This window comes from Neopsephotus bourkii, unplaced genomic scaffold, assembly GCF_033783945.1.
Source record: "Neopsephotus bourkii isolate Nb327-2 ecotype Australia unplaced genomic scaffold, CSIRO-AGI_Nbou_v1 NB_214, whole genome shotgun sequence".
Taxonomy (NCBI): Eukaryota; Metazoa; Chordata; class Aves; order Psittaciformes; family Psittacidae; genus Neopsephotus; species Neopsephotus bourkii.
The window spans coordinates 244,149-264,370 of NW_026900726.1; the positions used below are offsets into that span (position 1 = coordinate 244,149).

The window sequence follows — 20,222 nt, forward strand, 5'->3', positions numbered from 1 at the left end:
ATCCTGTCAGGCTCAGGGAGCCTTCTCTCTTTTTCCTGTGTGCTGTGCACGTGACATGTGACTTAACGAGTTTAATGAGGTGGGGAGCTGGCTGCCAGGAAAGGAGAAATCTGCTCTGCTAGTGTTTTCCTTGACAGTGGACATCACTGCTAAAGGTGGGCTGACAGAGGAGCATTTTTAGTTCCCACAAGCCCCCACAAAGCTGAGGACAGAGCTGCTCACTGCTGGTCCCAGCTCCTCATTTCTGTGAGATGGCTGTGGAGTTGTTAGGGAGGAGGGATCTGTGATCTGTCCCCTCCTTTGCATCACCTGGGAAGTCCAGTGTGGGTCGCTGCAGAGGCTGTACCAGGGAAGTCCAGACTGCCCGTGGAAAGAAGTCATGAAGGAGTTATGGATGACATATCATTTTCCATAAAAGAGCTGATTGCAGTCACCCACCCTCTACCCTCCATGTATCAATGAAATTGTGGAGTGAAAATCAGGGAAATTCCCAAGACAGCAGAACACCATGTCTGACTTTGCCCGGCTGCCACTTCTCATTTTGCAGTGATGGTTCCCTATAATGAGCCACCCACCCTCTGACTTGTTTATTTCTGTTTTCCCACAACAGGAGGGCTTACTGGTTGGGGTGGGACCAGGCTACTGCCCTGCCTCAGGAGGAGGGTGAGAAAAGACTTGAGGTGTGACCTCTCTTCACAAGGTGTCTGCACTTAGGACCCCCCAGGTGTTACTGGGAGATTGTGGGTTTCCAGTTCCTTGTGCTGAATGAGGCATTGTTGGTGGTTAGCCTGAGATTTTCAGAAGACCCTAAAAAACACAAATTCCATTTTCTCTTCTTCTTCTTATGTTTGGTTTTGGGGATTTTTTCCCCATGGATTTTTTTTTTCCTCCCCTTCCTCATTTCTTTCATCACACTCCAGGACTATGGCCATGCAAGAAGTGCTTGCGGGGAGACAAAGGACCCTTTGCAGCCCTGAGTCACCTTGGATTTCTCATGGCCTTTTCCCACAGATAACCGCCTGCAGGTGAACCAGACCCACAAGAACATCAGGGTGCTGGAGAACCAGTGGGTGACCCTGGAGTGCGTAGTCAGCAACCGGACCAGCCCCTCATCCCAGCTCTCAGTGGAGTGGTACATGTGGCAGCCAGGCCACCCGGAGAAGGAGGTGGTGGCCCGGCTGAGCCGGCAGGGCATCCTGCGCTATGGGGACCTAGCGGCATTGGGCAACCTGCGGAGCCGGCTGCACCTGGAGAGCCCATCCCCGGGTCTCTACCTCCTCTCCATCCAAAATGCCACTGTGCGGGACAGTGGAGCCTATGACTGCCGCGTGGAGGAGTGGCTCCTCGACCCCAGTGACCACTGGTACAAGCGGGCAGAGGACCTCTCCGGACTCATCACTCTCACCGTCAAGCAGCCAGGTGAGGAGGATCTCATGCCAACAGCTTTGAGCAGCACTCTGCCATCTTGGGTCAAACACACAAGTCACCATCTGTCTGTCACTGACAGCAGGTCTGGGCAGAGGGGAGGACCAGGGAGCTACTGGCCATGCTGATAATTTCTTGCATGTCTTCTTGGGGGCCCTCTTGTTTCTGTGGGAGGAGCATAGAGCAAGCCCTGCAAACAGCTAGATGGGCTTGGGATTTTGTCACCACTGCATCTACAAATGTATTGTTTTCACAGCACTTTTAGCAGATTTTGGTAGGATATGCTTCAATTTTACTCACATTTTGATAGTGAGATGGGGGAAGCTATCTGTGTTTCCCAGTCATGTGCCTCAGCGGCAAGGTTCCTGGCATGAAAAGAGAGTAGCAGAGGAGATCAGTACTCTTGCTGGTGTCCAGCTGCTGCTCCCTGTTCTGTGGGTGAAGAAGCAGATGTGGGCTTTGCAGCTCCAAGGGTTTGTCTGTCGGTTGGGATGAGGATTTGGGCTTCTTGATGGGGCAGGAGTTGGCTATGAGGAACCTGCTTCTATATGGACAAGAGTACTTGAGGGCTTCCTGATTACCCTCTTGCGAGTGATAGTGGTTCAGGTGGATCCTGCTACCTAACGCCACCATTTCGGCTATGCACAGACACAGGCAGGCATCAAGGATCCAGATGCTTCTTGTTCTTGGTAGTATCTAGTGGAGAAAAAAGTGCTACAGAAGTAGTCTGTTCTAACAACAGATAAGCTGCAAGGACAGTTTACCTTGGAAAATAGGGATTCCCTAGGTTTTGAGACATATTACTCAAGATTAAATGTTTTAAAGGCTGTAGGTTAAGTAACAGTTATGGTCCTCATTTGCTGGGTATTTTCTAGCATGTAAAACAACCACTCTGCAAGTTCTGCTGTGGTGTTTTATGCCTGCCCATTCCAGTGAGGTGACTCTGCAGTGGAGCTGGCAAAAGGGTAAGATTCTGGAAAGGTGTCTGTGGTCATTTATGGCAGAGGAGATTTTTACTGCAGAGGAGGAACTCAGGACAGCACAGCTCTCTTCTGTCAGGTCCTTGCTTGGAAAACTTTGCTGGCCTAGATGGCTTAAGCAGAGGATGAGGCCTCCCCAGGTAATCCCTGCATCCCGAGTGCCCACATGGCTGTTAAGTGCAGCTCTTCATCCAGGCTGAGAATTGCCAGCCCTGATGGAGGGAGAATGAACAGCAGGGGAAATCCTTGAGGCTCATCTAGAATTGCGGAAGGATGTGGAGTGGGAAGAAGAGAGGGATAATTCAAGACAATTTTTTCGCTAAAAATGCTTTGTTGTTGTTTGTTTTTCTTTCATAGCAGCCAGTACTTAACAAAATGACTAAACTTGCTTGTGACTCATGTCTCATTAGTAAGGATGTCCATGCTCATTTTTCAGGACTATAATCGTGAGCAAAGAGAGGACAAAAGAACCTCTTGGCACCTTCAGACAGCAGTTCTGTTTCTGCTTAACCTGCAGAGGTGGGGAGGCTTTGTGTTGGTTTTGACAAGCCATTTCCTTCCCTTCCTCCCATTTTCCTCAGTAGTCCCGTTTCTGCTCAGGAGTCTTCCTGGGGAAGCTGTGAACTGAAAACACATGTGTTGCCTAAGGCCTAAAAGGCTCTGGCCTTGAAAGTTCTTACAGGACCATTTAAAACGTGTTGGGCAGATGCTATAATGAGAAGCCCTGTGGCTGATGAGAGCTGGGGGACAGCATCCCCCTCCTGCAGGGACACCCAGGGGCTGCACTAGGGTTTGCCTAGCTATCTTCACTGAAGGAGAAAGCTCTCTATAGTGGGATATCAGCTTGCCCTTCCTGCTCAGCTCTTACATTGGAAAGGGCTTTTTAATCCTTAAATGGAAGCTTAGATCTGGACAGATTGTGATCCCTGGAGTATATGTGTGTTCCCTGGCAAGATGACTAAACCAAATGTTAATTGCTTTTGAAGTCAGTGTTTAATCAACCCATCTTGGATCTGTCCGCTTTATCTCAGTGAGGTAAAAACATCTCTTTAGCCATGCAGCAAGCACTAGAACAAATAAAGAAGACCCAAGAAAATGAGACTTTTAGAAGTGTCCCCACTGTGTCCTGGGTATATCTCCATGGAGATGTTACCTAAATAACTTCCCAAATTGCTAGAGAAAATCCTCCCCTCTTCTGTTATACTGATTTTCAAGACCTTTGAGCGCTCTCAAAGAAATAAAACATAGGCATGGAGTTCAGTGCTTTTTGCGTCAGTAGCTGGGGAGGAGTAGTACATTGCTCCTCAGCACAAGCACCAAACTCAGTGTTTCCTGGCATGTTCTAGTAGCACGTCTGGGTAAGCTGCATCAGCTTTCTCCTCTCACGTGCACACCCATTAGTTGGTGCCAGGGTCTGTGTGAGCAGGGCAGCAGTGTAGTGCTCACAGACAGCTCCTGTTTGACCCTGCGCCAGGCGGCGTGTGGCAAGGTGAGGATGCTGCACCTGGGGTTGACCACAGAGGTACCTGTGGGACCTGGCAGGCTGCGTCAAGCCTTTGGATATTTTTTAGACTGTGCTCAGTACATAGCAGAGTTGTAACAGTCAGATTGCAGTGGGGCAAAGGTGGCTTTGACGATACTCAGTGCTCACATCTCCCCTTATCTCAGATCCCACCTTGCAGGTGGAAACAGCTACTGCTAACCTCACGGTGCAGGAGAAGGAATCCTTCCCACTGGACTGCAGTATCCTGTCCCGCTCCAGCCCAGAGTCCCATTTTGCCGTGACATGGTACAACATGCAGGCTAAAGAGGCCAGTGGCCAGATGGAGGAGGACGAGGAGCAGGAGAGGGAAGCAGTGCTGACCGTGGGCCCCGATGCCATCTTCAGCACTGAGGCCAGTCGCTGGGAGGGGCGCCTGCGCTTCCAGAGGCTCTCGGCGGTGCTTTTCCGGCTGACAGTGCTGCAGGCCAGCGGAGCTGACACAGGGAACTACTCGTGCCGTGTGGAGGAATGGCTGGCGGACCCCAGCGGCGTGTGGTACCGGCTGGCAGAGGAGGAGTCAAGCACAGTTGCTGTTCATGTGCAGGATGCAGGTGAGAAGAGGTGATGGCCCTCTTGGGGGCATGTCCCTGGCATCTCCTGCATCTTTGGTTCAACCAAGATAAAAAGTCCAAGGAATGAATGGGCCTGGGTCTCACCTGCACCAGGGCAAGTCTGTGGTGCCAGTGCTTTTCCAACTAGGTTGACGTCTTATAGCCCAGGTCTTTCTTGGATTAAGCACTACACTTGGCTCTGTGCTGGGGCTGCCCACCCCACAACACCACCTGGTGTGTCTGGAGTCAATGGGGACAGACATTGTCCCCCCCGGGGTTTAACCCTTCCCTGTGGGAAACACCCTGGAGTTTGGCTTGGCTGTGCACAGAGGTGCAGGCTGTGGCACAAAGGGTTTCTCCCAGCAACTCCTGAAGCCATTGGATGGTTTAGAGGCCCCAGAGATAACTGAGGTGATGGGAGTTTCATGGGCCCTTAAGGGACATACCCTGGGGTGCTGCCTCTGTCTGTGTACAGCCACTGAGGGAATCTGTGATTTGCAAGGCTCCCTGCTTTGTAAGATATCATAAAATCTGCACCAGGGAGGACTCTTCTCTAGCACTTACGAAACTCATGGTGGGGATAAAGCCAAAACATGCCCTGCAACAACTTTCTTCTGCTACTCTGTTCTGCAATATTGGTATTTTTCTCAGAGCCCCACCTCCTCCATTGACACATATTAATGTCTGGGTTTTTTGTATCTAAAGAAGTTTTTAGGCACTGTGTTGCAGAGCAGCCATGAAATGTGACCATCATGTGTCTCTTTCCAGGCTCCAGCCTGCAGTCTGTCATCTGCTCCAATGACGCCCTCTTCTACTTTGTGTTCTTCTACCCCTTCCCCATCTTTGGCATCTTGATCATCACCATCCTCCTGGTACGGTTCAAGAGCCGGAACTCTAGCAAGAACTCTGAGGGCAAGAATGGGGTCCCCTTGCTGTGGATCAAAGAGCCTCACCTCAACTACTCTCCCACCTGCCTAGAACCACCAGTCCTCAGTATCCACCCAGGAACCATGGATTAAACAGGCAGAGGCACCCAGGAGGACAAGCAGAGAGAGAAGCAGAGACACACTGGGAGCCCTGAGGAACAGAGTGGATTTTGTTGTTCTTGTTTCATTTGTTTCAGTGTCTGTGCTCTGACGTGGAGGCTGAGCTCTGTGGAGCACCCAGCCAGCAGGGATGGGAAGGTCCAAGGCTTCCTCCAGCACTGGTGGAGAACATGCCGCCTCATCCTGATGGACAGAGTCGCTGCTCTTGATGTACATAGCAGATGTTCCTCTCGGATTAATTTTGTTCCCATCAGTTGCTGTCTTTTTGGCCGTTACTATTTTGTTACTTCTTTTTTGGTCACTGAAGGAACTGTAGGCTTCCCCTGCCTTCCACACAGTGAGGAGTTCCAAGGGGGCATTTGGTCCTGGAACCACCTCTTTGGAAGTAAATGTATATGTTTTCCAAAACAGCCTGGTTTTCCTCCTCAGACTCGGTGCCACGGTGAAGAAGGTCTTTTCCCAAGGTGTGCTGAGCTAGCTCCTCCTTCTAAAATAGATAAAGCCAGGTCCACCTACAGAGGGGTTAGCTGAGCTATCAAGATGTCCATCTCAGACACTGGCTGTAGTCTCAGCATCTTCTTGCCTCCATCTACTGTTCTCTCAGGAGGGAGCAATTCACCTTTTGGAGTGTTTCAAGGTCTTGGAGAGACTGAATATTGAGCACATTAGTGATCAGGACAAAATCAATTTAGTTTGTTCCCGGGAACTGAAGGGAGGGATGGAAGGAGGACACCTGAAAGCTCTGACTTTGTTGGTAGCAAAGAAGGTCCTTGTACAGTCCAGCTTACCAGAGTTGTGCTCCTCCCTGCTGTCCATGCTGCAACCTCTGACGAGGTGGGTCCCCCCTGTGCCCCAGTTGCCTGGGGATGAGTGGCTGGATCCAGTCTCTGAAGACTTCAATATGACCAAAGTAATGACTCCTCTAGGAAGGGGGAAGGGAGAAGCTCCACAGGTTGGGTTCACAGCCCCTCCAGCCAAGGAGCCCAGTTGCAGCCATGCTGTGCAGCAAGGACATGCAGTTAACCACCATGTGTCATGAGTTTCCCTGTGGCTTGCACTGCTTTCTGGTGTGAGTCTGGACAGGGTGAGGAGCCTGCACCACACTGGCACCCTGGGGGCTTGCTTGTCCCCTTGGGCCGAGAGAAATCTTCCCTGTGTGTGCACATGCATCTGCCGTTTTGAGTTTCTGGCGCTTGAGAAGGAGAAACCATTTCTCCATCAGCTCCCCATCCTGGCAGTCATCTGCTCTTGTAGGCAGTCACTGTGGCAGGAAATGCTGTTCTTTCTGTGAAAGATATGGCTCTCACGAACCAAACCAGGGCTCTTACCACATGGGGCACCTGAGCTTCCGTGTACCCTTTAATGCCAAGGACCCCTGCCATGTCCTGTGAGGGAATCCGCCTCCTCCCGTATACACACCCCAAGTGTTATGTCTGGCGGAAGAAAATGTTTGCCAAAAATGGCCTTTTGTTGTCTTCCTCGATGTCTTCCTGGCAAATCCAGCCATTTGTATTTTGCAGCATGGCTGAAGCCAACCGGGATGGTTGGGCACAGCCACAAGACTCCCTACACCTCACATGTGAGAGGTGCCATACCCACAGCCATTGTCCTCTTCAGGAGTGTTGGACTGCTCTTTGTGAAGAGACGAGGACCTCAGCAGATGCTCTGTAGCACTAGCTGGTTAGACCCTGATGCCTTGATGTTTCAGAGGTGGTGAAGCCTCAGGTGGAAAATCTGCAGCGCATATCCTCTCTTCCAGCTGGGAGAGGACTCGTGGCAGTGGACTCTTCCATGCTAGGGCATTTGAAGTCAGCCACCTCTGCTCTTCCAGTAGAACATTGGTTTCTTCTTCCACTGGGAAGCCCAAATTTCACTCATCCCTCTGAAAAGTCTGCCTCCTCGAGATGTAACTGCTTACTGACCCCAGCATATGCATAGTATCACGCTCCTATATATATATACACACGTATCACACACCTGCACACTTGTCTTCCCTTTCTGGTTATGACATCTGCAAAGAGAGGGGTGGGATGAGAAGTAAATGGAAATGAAGAACCAAGGAGGGAAGAGCAGCAGCTGAAGCCAGTGGGTATTGTTTGTAAATGTAGTGTCTCCTGTACCTAATGCTCCGGGGCAGGAACTGCAATTCACTTCAGCTTTAAAGGAAGGAAGAAGAGAAAATAAAGTCAGCAGGATCTGTTCTTCCCTGGGAGAGCACTGTGCTGCATCCAAGCCATGCTCCTTGTCAGCTTGTCTGCCCTGGAGCAGGGCTCTCCTGGAGAGCTCTCCATGGTCCTGTGCCCCTGGCTGGATTGGGTCCCTTCCCAGCCCTGAGGTTCCTGCACCGAGCCCAGGCTTTCCTGGGCTTCCAGGTGATCCCTGAATGTACCTTGCTGGTGGCGTTTCCCCATTGCTCTGGCAGATGCTGCCCAGTCTCAAACTTCTGTTTTTATAAGGCAGACTCTTCCTGTAACGAGTTTTAACATGAAGCTTTTCAAACCACTCTCTCTGCTGTAACTTCCTGTAACAAAGCCAAGAAGAGAGATCCTCTATCCATGCATGATGTGGAAAAATATTTGGGATTTTTTTTAAGAAAACAGACGTTTAACAAAAACTTTGTACTATGTTGCACTAAAACATGTTTTATACAACACACCGGAGAGCTGTAGTAAACTGTGCTGAAATTGTGAATCCTATTGCTGCTGGTTTTTATCAGATTTGGGCTTTCATTATGCCTTTATGCACACTCCCTGCATAAAGGTGTGCTGAACACCTCCTTTCAGGCAGCCTCTCCCTTTCCCACCACCCATTCCCTGATGCATTAACTCTTCTCCCGCCCTGGTAGTGCATCTCGTTTCTTGCATGCTGGAGCCTGCAGACACCTTACACCCTCTGGCTCTTCATGCTTCTCCCTCCCATCCCTTAATTCATCCCATAACAGAATGTAACATTTAACCAAGGCACGTCAGGTCTGTTTATTGAATGGGATACACCGTTTTTTAAATTGCTCTGAAAACAGGAAGTACTTTGGTCTGGATTTGAAGAAAAAACTTTTTTTTTTATGGAATTATCCATAGCAAACACTAAGCAAATAATCTTTAGTAACCTTGATGTAAACAGAAGAATATTGCTCACTACAGAAGCTGCTTAAGTTGATGTAAAGCACAACCTGTTCATTTTCATTACCCACTTTTACCTTGATGAAAGGTTTGGTTAGTAGTCTTGAACTCCGACGCTAACTGAAGTAGGGAAATAGTTTGATACATTCTCACCTGTATAGTAGAAGTGTTGTGACATTGTGCAAAATGCACTGCTGACACAGCTGTGAGGTTGGGTTTGGGATTTTTCCCCACATTCATTTAAAACAAAAAAATCTGCTAAAATAATTGTATGAGAGAGCTGCTGTCTCCAGGCACAACTGGCTGTTTGCCTGCTCCCCTTGCACCCCTCCAGCAGGTTGTCTTGGGCTGCATCTGCTATAGTCTCAGTGCTAGATGGCAAGTGGTGTCCCCAGCACTCCCTGGTGATAGTACCAGGCAGGGAGCTTGGGCTAGCTTAGGCTTGCTGGGAGGCATCTGCAGCCCATGTACACTCCCTGCAGTCAGGTGTGCATCCCTGACTCTCTCAAGCATGCTCATATGGGCAGGACCCTGGTCTGGGGCAGCCTGAACGGGTTTTGCTGCTGAGGCATGGCTGCAGTGCGTGTCCCTGCTCCCCTTGAGGGCCAGGCAATGTGCAGCCACCATGCAGTGGAGGAGGGATGTCTCAGGGCTTGGCTGCTCCCATCAAACCACCTTGTAAGTGCTTCCCCTACCCACCATCCCCAAGCTGCTAGCTCCAAAACAGACCCCCATTGAGGCCAACATGCACACAAAAAAAGCAGACCTGACTCTAGCTGACACTCCTGTGCTTTAACCCAAGAGGTTTGCAAATGGAGTTTGCTAAACCTTGAGTGAGCGGAGGCTGGCTGTGAGGTAAGCACACCCCTGGGGGCCCTGCTGCCCCCATCTAGGTGAGGTGGTACAAGGCCTTGGCCACCTGTTCTAGGCGGTCTCTGTACTCAAGTTGGGCATAGAGGGAGTCATTGACACCCTGGAAGCCATGCATGGCACCCCACCAGCAGGCCGCAATGGCAGCAGTGGAGTCGCTGTCCCCACCATGGAAGAAGGCCCGGTGAGCCAGCTCTGCCCACGAGTCCCCTGCGCCCAGCACCGCATCGTAAGCGATCATAGGGGCATCGTGCCCACTGCTGCCCCCCCAGCCATCATAGCTGAGGGAGGTGTAGAAGGAGTCTCTCTCTTCCACGCCATACCTTGGGGGGAAGGTGGGTGGCGAGATCCCATCTGCTATGCCTCTCTCTGCCAGGTATTTTTCCCACTGCTCTTCAAAATAATGCCTGCAAAACAGGATGGATGGGCTGTAAGAGACATCTGACGGCAGAAGCATGTACCTCAGCTCCCTGCTTGGCACCAGCTGAAAACGTACCGCATCAAGAGCCCGGAGCAATGGCTCAGCAAATGGTAGGTATCCCCCCATTTGTCAGACTAGGGTCATGATTTCCAGTAAGAGGCCCAGGGACATGTTTCAGTGAGTTAGATTTCCCCTCCTTCCAGCTACATGGGAGAAAGCAACCCAGCATCTGCTGTTGTCGTGTTGCATGGGATTCAAAGGCTCAGAGTGAAAACTGAGTCATCCTCTGAGATCCAGAGTACCTCTGCCCTTGCCTGTGTGTGCTCCTGCATACAAAGCCCCCCTGAATCTGCAACCAAATTTGGTTATGATTTTCAAACTGGGCTCAGTCCTAAAGCGTAGTGCTCTTCCCCTGCTTCCATCTTTCATCAGGTCATGGTTGCTTGAGGTGACAAATTCAGCTACCTCATACTGGATCCAAAAAATGGCACAACTGCATGACCCAAACACAACGTGCTCGGTTTTGTTTTAAATTAAGCTAGAGGTACTCTGAATCTATTCAGTCCCACAGCGGGCATGAGCTGCTCTGGGACTTTTCTGTATGTGGTTACTGAAACTTAAGTATAAGCAGAGCTCACCCTCTCATACATGAGGTTTATTCTAGTTTTAGCAAAGCCCGGTGCTGGAAGCACAGCTCACCATTGCCCCATGTTCTCCTCCACAAAGAAGCCAGTGTCCCGCACGTAGGCTTTTGCCTTTGGCAGCACCTCCAGCAGCTGCTTCCCCCAGGCCAGGGGGGGCACGTCATTCACTGCAAGGGCTGTGAAGAGGGCTGAAGCCAGTGACCCCAGGTAGCCAGTAGGATGGTGGTGGGTCATTCGGCCGCTCTCGATGCTGACTTGCACCAGGGTGTCCAGCTCACTGGTGTGGCAGAAACGTAGCCCGATGCACATGGCGCGCATGGCAGCCCCGCAGCCTCCTGCATGGGGGCTGAACAGGGTCCTCCAGCCATCCGGCTGCTCCGGATCCAGCTTCAGCGCATTCACCATACTCATGGCACCTGGACAGGGAGGACACAGCCCAAGAAAGAAAACAAACATGCATCAGTAAGTGACAGGGTCATGTAGCTTGGGAACTGAGGGAAGACAGGCTAGGTAGTGGAGAAGGAGCATTACTCTGCATAAGGGATTTGAGCTTCCCTTTAAAACCATCAGTTATCTACTCACACGTATCCTGCCTTAAATTGCCAGGGCACCAAGCATATACTCAAGCAGACTTGGTAATTCCTGTTCATGAAAATAATTAGGGGGTAAGAAACAAGTCCACTGCTGATTTATTTACATTAATTTTATTTACATATCATGTTGTTTAATAACTTCTCTATAAATACTATATATATTAATACATGCTATATATAATACATACTATATATATTAGGTATATTATGTACACATACATCTAAATACCTAGATAGATATAAATAGAAACAGAAAGGAGGTCTGGAGGATCCCTGAACTGAGGCAGGGCTAAGTACCTCTGCTTTTTTAGTTGTTCAGCCTCTTTACTGGACCTTTTAAAGGCAGAGACCCCACAAGCTCCCAGGCATCTTTCCCACTGGGAAACACTGGAAGTGTTTTCCAGCTCTCCCTTGCTGCAGTTTAAGGTTGTCAGAGAGTCATGAATGTATTACTTCTCACTGCAACATGGTCTGCATAACTGGCTTTACTGTACTCCTCTTCAATAAGCTGAAGAACAACTGTACTAGGTGAGACCAAAGGTTTGTCCAGCCAACTAGCCTGTCTTCACAGTCACTAACCGATAACTATGGAAACACCCTAAAAAATGAGGCAAATACAACGTTCTCCCAAGAAGACCCACCTGGCTTCCAGCAGATACAGGAGTACAAGCATGCTTGAGTCATAAGACAGAGCCAAAGTGGTGTGTTCAACTCATGATGTACCCAGCCACCAGGAAACAGCCTCCTCAGCTCGAACCCATGTATGCCTTCAGACTCCTTCAACATCCCATGGTAACCAATGCCATGATTCGGTTATGCAAAGCACTTCCTTTTGTTTTAAACTGCCATTTGACAATTTCCCTAAATTCCCCCCTTATTTTTTCACTACAAAAAATAACTTTTCATGCTCCATGGTATTCAGGATTGTACTTTATCCCCCTTCCTCAGTTTTCTCCTGCTCCAAGCTCATACCCTAGTCCAATTTTGCCTCTCTTCTGGTGGGAAGCCAGCCAGCTTCCCCAGCCAAGACTTCAAAACATGTTCTGAGAGCTAAGCCCAAATGCTTGTGTGCAAGGAAGAGGAAGCAGGTTTGAAACATTAAATTATCTTTGTCTTCTACCTTGCCTTTTTCTTCTAGTCTTCTCTTCTTGGCCAAATCTGAAATGCTGCTCTTCCAGATGAAGCTAAATGAAGGGCAGGTTTCAAGCAGCTGCATTTAACCTTTAATGTACTGGACAATGGCAAAAGTAGGACTCAAAAAATTAGTCTTCACCCAACCCCAACTTGCCCAGTCCTCTCTCAGATACATAGGGTAACAGCAACAGTTGGCATGCTCTCACACCCAAAATTAGACCATTGTTCCTACACTTTGCTGGGATATGTAGCTGATAAACTTGAGGGTGCTCTGTTACTTTGACAGTCAAACTAAACAAAATAGAAGCAAGGAAGAAGCCTGGTCAGGAAACTTCACCTAACTCTACAATTCAATTACCTTTGGTGCGATTTGATCACCGTGATCTGGGACCTTGCTAATCACAGGTAGGTACTGCAACAAGTACTCTGCAGAGCTCTTCACTTTGCACTTTCATGTGTATGCTTTGCAGTAGGATTTAGTATATGGCAGCCTATTGGACATGCACATAGCATTTACAGCACCCTTGTAACTGAAATACCTTCATATCCAAACACAGCTTGAAGACTGGCTTCTGAACATAGGCTGAAAGAAATAATGGCTGGCTGCTGTCAGTAATAAGGTCACATGCTGCTCTATGTGTGTTGAGCATCTTTCTTTTCCAACAGTGTTGTTATATTTACTAGATGAGAGCAGGACACGGGCCTCTGTGCAGAGGGAAGGGGTGGCCCAGCTCCCCATGAATGGCTGTCTCAAACTGAGAAAGCCGCTTGATCCTGTGGCTGCCAGGCTATTTGCCCTGCAGCCTCTTGACCAAAATCAACTTTGAGAATGGAAACAGCTATGCGAGTCTCCCCCACAGGAAAAAGCAGGCTGCCAATCAGCGCAGCCCACAATGTCAGGCCACTTCAGCTCTCATGAATTCCCCACAGCATGACCCAGGCATGAACCAGACCTGCCATTGCAGCAGAGTCATCCGTGCTTGCTGTGCCAGCACACCAGCCTTTGGCGTGACACCGCTGTCAACACCCTGCCCAGTAGATGAGACTTGTTGGTTTTGCAGTGCCACGCAGCCAGCCAACCCCTGAGATCAGTCCAGATGGTTTTGAATCAGGAAATTATGTCCTGAAAATCCAGCAAATCCTGGTTAGGAATGCTTTGTACTAACAACAAGAAGCTAAAAGTAACCTCAGGAGGGTACTGGTCTAAGGAAAGAAGAAATACAAGCAAAAATCAGTGAATGAAGAAGTTTCAAGTGCAACTGGTCACTATTCCTGGAATAGGCTTCCAGTCCACTCATCTAGACTCTTCATGAGCACAGACAGTAACAGTTCATCAATCAATACACATAAAAAAGTGAATTAAAACAACCACATAGTGGTAATTCCACACACTTGGACTGAAAGGCAGTTTCTGAATCACATGGTATCCTGGAGACCTGTGGAGGCAGATGCAGTTGTATCATGAGAAAAGAAGTATGCCCATACTTGTGTCACTTAATTCACTGGCTTTGTTACCTGCGAAGAACAAAGAATTTGGGGCTGTGGCACATCACAGATAGCAGTAACGGATATAGAGATTTCTTGTCACTGAATTAAGACAATGAGCTCTCTCCTGGGGACCCTGCCGTGGCTGTCTGATGACTCATTACATTGTGGGAATCCCTTTGTTGCTTCAGGTTTTGTCTGTCGTCTGGACTCCCTCGTGTGGGTGAGCAATATGACTTTCCCCCACTGTTCTGGGGAATCTCATCTCTGTTGGGTGAAAGTTGCAGCAGCAACTTTCCATTCTCAGCCTTAAGGGCTACAATTCCCCAGTAAATACTTGCTTTGGCCCCAGCAGCATCACTGTGGGTTATATTCTCACTTAAAATCCATGTACTCTAAACTGCCAAAAAGAAGTTATTGACATGCAACTTGTACCATTAGGATTGACCAATATGGCACAGAGACTGCAGACAGCTTTTCAGGACATGGACTAGGTATTCCCTTTGTAGTATGTCAGTGGGCATTAAACTGTGAAGTGTCAGGATTTATGCTTTCAGAGTTGAGTGCCTTTCCTGTGGTTGCAGCAGGAGCACTCCAGAATGCTGTTGAAAGAGCATTCCCAGCAGATGTCCATTTTTATCACATTACTTTCCCTAAGATCATACAAGGTTGTGTTCATGGACAAACTAAAGAAGTTGCATTTCTATCTTTAGCTAGATAATCTGACCTTTCATTGTCACTCAAATTAGTGTACATACCAAATTCACTTGAAAATCCTTCACTTCCAAATGGGAACTGCTTTTGGGCATACTGCAGCTCACTTCCTCACAGAAGGACTGCAGCAGGTGTGCTATTATCCTTCTCTATTAATTACTAACAATGAAATCTTAGGTTCTCCTTTTTATCTCAGGTTTTAGTCTCCAAGCTTAGATAGTGGAGGCAAAACCAGTTTCCAGGTGCTGTCTCACTGCCAGCTGTGGTTAGTCCACCTTTGCAGACCCCATCAGCAAGGGGGAACTAAAATAAGCTCCTTTGCTAAGACAGCAGTGAGTCTTAAAAGTTTAACCTGCTGACTCTCGCTATTTTGGCATGCATCATTTCCCCTTCCTAAATATTTTACTAATTAGGCCACTCCAACAACTGAAACTATGTTAAAGAATACTGATAGTTTAGTTCTTTACAGGAGAGTAGGAGGTCACTGTGGAAAGGTAAGCAGAATACTTACCTGCTCAAGTTTCCAACCTGGTTGACCTTGGAAATGCACAGCTGTGACACTGTGCTCAGTGGCCCTAAGAGAGCAAGGCAGGATTTCACCTTTCCCATGTTTAATGTCAAGCCAGAACATTCTTAATATATTCTGGGCACATGTAGGACACTTCTTTTTGACATACAAACTTTGCATAGAATTGAGCTTCCTGGATACTTCACACTTCCTACACCTCTCAAATTGGAGGCCCAGCCTTAGCAGCTCCAGTTTATCAGAAGCATCCAGAAAGAGGCTGGGCCATGAACACACTGATGGGGAAGAGTTGGGCCAGCAGGCCATGGTGAAACAGGAACTACAGGAATATGTAGTATATGGCTTGGCTACTGCAGCCTGTCAAGATGCCCTTCCTGAATACTGCCACACACTGCCAGTCCCCACTGTCTGTTACCCAAACTTGGCACAGTTGTGCCGAGAGGTAATACAGAGTTCAAACAATACAAATGTGGCCTGAATACCCTGTTGCAGAAATCAGACATGCAGAGCTATCCTTCGGGTTTAATAACTTTTATTCCAAGCAAGGATCTTTGTGCCTTTAAATATACTTTATGTGTAGTTTATTACAAAAAATTCTTTGTTAATTCTCTGGTTTTATGTGTTGCTTGTTAAAGCATCTCAGGGTGTGCATTATACATGGTTGAATTTGCATTTTTCATCCTCTGAATGTAATAAAAGACACATCCCCACTGCAAAAGCCATCATGCTTCCCCTGAGTTCAAGGTCAGGCCTCAAACTTGCCTGTAAGGATGTTTTGTAGATGTAGGCAAAACAGTATCTTTTTTATCTAGTTCAGAGGAGCCCAAACTACTTCAGCTTGCCTTATTTTGTTCTCTCTAGTTCATCCTGAAACAGATACTGAGTGTGGAAAACTCTGCCTTTTCATGAAATACAGTTAATGTTATAAACAGCCAAAAGCAAAGCCAGGGCCAGCCTCAGTTCCAAGCTGCAAGAGAAGGAGAGACATTAGTGAACACACAGCCCTGCACAGGCAGTATTACAGCAGGCTTACCTGGAGCTCTACCCTTCATATCATTCATGCATTCCTTATAGTTCTTTGCCATCAGGGAATAGAGATGTGCTAAATTTGGGGTTTTCCCAGCAGCTACCAAGGCTTCAGCCGTGGCCAAGTGCATCACTGTATCATCACTGACTTTCCAACCTTGGATGCTCAAGTTGCTGATTCCCCCCATCTCCGCCAGCTCCCTGTGGATGGCTGGACCATTCTGCAAGAACTCCCATTGCCCATTCTTGTAGCCCAGCGTGTCACCAACTGCACTCAGCACCATCGACGCCACATACTTTTCCATCACCTTAGGACACAACTTTTGCCCCAGGACTGCCTCAATGCAGAAAACACTATGGAAAAAAAAAAAAAAAAGAGAGGGAGATAGAAGACAGTGTCTCCCAGTTGAGGATGAGCCTCCACTGCTAAGCTCCAGCAGGCTGGATACTCAGCCTAGTGTCTGCACCTTCCTCACAGGGCATACTTCTTCAACCCAAATGCCTCCCCAGTGACCTCTGACCGTGTGGGTTAAGTGTGAGGCAGCCCAGCCCTGGGCCACGGGCAGCTGGTCTTATCCTCCCTGGGGTTGTGGCAGCAGCCCAGGATTACGCTGCTCCTCATAGCTGGGTTACAGACCAACAAGCAAGGGCAAGCCTGCAGAAACGGGTGCAGGTTATATGATTGTATTCATGGCCACTGCTCCTCTGAGTGCAACCCACAGCACAGGCGTGGAGGTTAGATCACCTCCTAGCAGCTTTCCTACCCTCGGGATAATGTGAGGCTGAGCTCGGCCAGTTCCGGTCAGGGAGTAAGCACCGGGTCCTTGGGCAAGGCTTGGCCTTGCTTCATCGGCCGGCTACGGGCCGAACTGGCATCCTAGCGGGTACTTCCAGCGATATCCCCCCACAACCCACGCTTCTCCTCAGGCCTCGCTGCGGCACACGGCGAGGCCCTTTGGTTTGGCCCAAGCAGAAGCACGAAAGGCCGTAGCAGTACTTACGCTGCTACCCTTAGGAACAGGGCCGGGCGGGGCCTCCCCCGCCACGGGAGCTGCAGGAGGCTCCGTGGGGCCATCCGGCGCAGAGGACACGCCTCGGAGGCGGAAGCGGCCGGTGGCTGCCCAGGGTGCCTCCGGCCGGCCCTCCCCTTCCGCGGCTGCCCGGGGCGGTGCCACCAGCCCGGCCACGGAGGCTCCTCCTCGGCCCAGGGCGCCACTCCTTCGGTGGGAGCCGGCGCTCCGCAGCCCGCTGCCGCCGGTCACAGTCAGGTTGTCGGCGCGGACGGAGGGTCTGGCGCCTGGGGCGCACGGCTGGGAGCTCGGGAGGGAGGCGGGTGCTTTCGGCCGTTCTCGGTATTGTCTCATTGATAGGCTTTGCTATATGGCCAGTGGTGCTCCTTTATTCTGTATCCCGAGGTGCCAGGTGATCCCACTGCCTTGCTTTATCGTTTGTTTTTAATGATGGTAGTGGTTAGGTGGCTGAGGGCATCTAGTGAATGGGCAACGAAGGGACAGCAGCAGGAAGCAGGCACAAGAAACGGGATTGAGTACGGCTGGATTTTCGTTTTGCAGAGGTTGAGCTTGTTCACCTAGTGGTGGTCACTTGACGTGCTGCTGCACAGCAAGTCTTCAGAGCCCCAGTTCACCCAGAAGGTACCAGTGCCTCTTCCATGAACGGACGCCCCATCCCAGCCCCAGTTCCCCATGCCTATGAGCGAGCTTTGGTAGTTTCTGAGCTGCAGCCCTGGGGGAATTTCAGGGCAATCACAAATGTAGCGCAGAGCCCCTGGGGAATTTGGGGGTAAGTGCGAGCGGGGTCTGGAGCGGGGCCCTGGGGGATTTCAGGTAGCTGAGAGTGCAGGGCTGCATGGGAGCATCACCCTGGTGGCTGTGGTGGTTCAGTGTGCTGTGCAGTCAGGTGTCTGCTGCTCCTCTGCACTCTGATGCTAACGTGGAGATTGAAAAGAAGCTGGTAGAGCACATAGTACTAGAAAGGAAATGGGAAAAGAAGCAGCCGGTGTCTGGGCACTCCCAGCAGTGCCTGCTGGCATTTTGTGCTCCTCCTCTTAATTTTGTTTTATGTAGAGCATCTGTGAATTTACTCAAGTTGGTGCAGTGCTTAAAAGCAAAGTGGGATTTTTCTCTCCTAAGAGTTAGGCCTATGAGAGGCCAAAAGCCCTGCTTTTGGCTGGCTATCTATGAGGAACAGCACAGCAGAGGAGCGGAAAGAGGCAGGCTTCCCCAAATAGACAGGAAGATGGGAGAATGCCTCTGCATCAGCACAAAACGCCTGCAGCACTGGCATCTTTGTATCTCATCGCTGTTTTCTGGTTCCTGAGCTCTTTCAGCTGCCTAAGAGCTGAATCCAAGACGCGCAGTGCAGTTAAGTGACATCTGAGATACCACAGAAAACATCAAGAGCTTCTTGCTGGCAGACAAGTTGACAATGACCCAGCAGGAAGAACCATTGGCAGGAGCCTGCAAACTTGGGGTGGGGATTGCAGCAGCCATCAGTCTCAAAAGGATCCCAAAAGAATTTCCTTGCATAAGTCCCACGGTGGATGAGGAGTGCACTCTCCATTAGGGAGCAACTCCTCAGCATTGACTCATCCCATGGTGGTGAGGCGGGCACAACCAGTTCCCCTTTGCAAGGATGGCCTTCTGGTACTGAGCCATGCAAAGAGTTAAAGATCACAGAATCACAGAATCCCAAGGGTTGGAAGGGACCTCAAGAGATCATCTGGTCCAAGCCCCCTGCAAGAGCAGGGTAACCTAGAGTACATCACACAGGAACTTGTCCAGGCGGGCCTTGAATATCTCCAATGTGGGAGACTCCACAACCCCCCTGGGCAACCTGTTCCAGTGCTCTGTCACTCTCCATGTTGCACCTTTCTGGGGGTTTTGTTATATTTTTTTAAATGAAAATTTAGGCTGCAGTGGGCCAATGGCCAGGATATGCCTTCTGGAAAGTACCACCTTGGAGCAGCTCGCTAACATGCCCCTGACATGTGCTGGACAATGTGGTTAGCACTCAAACTCAGAATTTTCCTCTATATTCATCTGTAAAAAAAGGGTAATTCTTTCTGACTAAAAAAAAACACATGCCTTTCTAGATAAGCTCAGGGTTGAGGTCTCCTCTTTGGAGGACTGTGAAGGCTGGCACTGCAGCACTGGAGCTACTGGAGTCATGTTCATTTGAGATCAGTGCCAACCTCTTAACAGTCTCTCATTCCTTTAATAGTACTTTTTTCTCTGTAATGCCAACAGGCATTTTTTTGAGTGGGGGGTATTTCTGGGCTTACACTAATTCTCAGTCCCCAGGTGCGTGTCTGTCTTTGTCACTGGCCAGCAAATAATAATACACTATAAAAGGGGCATTCAAAATGGGCCATAAGCACCATGTGAGGTCTGCCTGGGACCTGACTGGCTTGCTGTAAGGAGCCTGGGCAGGGACTGCTGGTGAGGCAGCGGTGCATGACCCCACATGCATGTGTGAGGGAAACACTCGGCCTTGCAGGATGCTCGGGGCTGCTGCTCTCACTGGCTGGAAGTTTGCAGCAGGGAATAGGCACCCAGCAGCAGTGGGTGCTTCTGGCTCTGTGCTTCCTTTGCCCTAGGCACAGCAGGGGCTTGCTAACGTTGCTGGCGTGGTGATCCTCGCTTCTTGCGGGCTTTCCAGTGTTAACACTGGACTTCAGCCTCTCATTCAAGAAACCAGACTTCAGTGTAGAAATATCCACCTCTTTCCTTTCAGGCTTGCCTCCTTCCACAAACTGTCTCAGAGCAGGTCCAGCTCGCTGCTCAGGGTGAAAAGGAAACAGTGGAATATTAGTATGACCTTGTCATTGTGGCACCAACCACTCAGAATGCTTCCAAAAGCCTTCTATAACACAGGTTTTAAAAGACAAATTAAAAAATTGCAACACCCTTCCCCCTCCCCCCTCCCCCCCCCCAAGTCTGTTTCAAATAACCATAGTTCTGCAGGGTAGAAGCTGAGCAGGATACTTGCATTAGCACAGAGAGAGTCACTACAATGCCAGCTTGGGACAACCAGCAAGGTCAGTGACACAGGGAACATCTGGGTGAGCTGAAGACTGTGATCACCTCTCCACATCTAGCCAAAGGAACTGCAAACTCATGTTTGTT

At 49.5% G+C, this 20,222-nt stretch overlaps 2 protein-coding genes across 9 annotated transcripts in view; one reads left to right on the forward strand and one right to left on the reverse strand.

The window, feature by feature from the left end:
- IGSF3 (immunoglobulin superfamily member 3) overlaps positions 1–8,236 on the forward strand; it is a 157,420-nt gene extending 149,184 nt beyond the window's left edge. For all 5 annotated transcript variants that reach the window (XM_061344382.1, XM_061344385.1, XM_061344381.1 and 2 more), the window contains 3 exons: positions 1,012–1,419; positions 4,074–4,499; positions 5,268–8,236. In XM_061344382.1, coding sequence (XP_061200366.1) covers positions 1,012–1,419; positions 4,074–4,499; positions 5,268–5,518 — 1,085 coding nt within the window. In that variant the 3' untranslated portion in view covers positions 5,519–8,236. The remainder of the gene's footprint in view (positions 1–1,011; positions 1,420–4,073; positions 4,500–5,267) is intronic.
- Positions 8,237–8,408: 172 nt separating this feature from the next.
- ADPRH (ADP-ribosylarginine hydrolase) lies at positions 8,409–17,161 on the reverse strand. Of its 4 annotated transcripts, none has more exons than XM_061344391.1 (4): positions 16,085–16,222; positions 11,131–13,841; positions 10,655–11,015; positions 8,409–9,941 (listed from the first exon to the last, which is right to left on the reverse strand). In XM_061344391.1, exons 2-4 carry the CDS (start codon positions 11,135–11,137, stop codon positions 9,554–9,556), a joined length of 756 nt encoding a protein of 251 aa, XP_061200375.1. In that variant the 5' UTR covers positions 11,138–13,841; positions 16,085–16,222; the 3' UTR covers positions 8,409–9,553. The 4 variants fall into 4 exon arrangements, with proteins under 4 accessions (XP_061200375.1, XP_061200376.1, XP_061200373.1 ...); XM_061344389.1 differs by lacking the exon at positions 11,131–13,841 and adding an exon at positions 17,079–17,161 and having other exon boundaries at positions 8,411–9,941; positions 16,085–16,431; XM_061344390.1 differs by lacking the exon at positions 11,131–13,841 and adding an exon at positions 16,993–17,011 and having other exon boundaries at positions 8,411–9,941; positions 16,085–16,431.
- Positions 17,162–20,222: the final 3,061 nt, after the last annotated feature.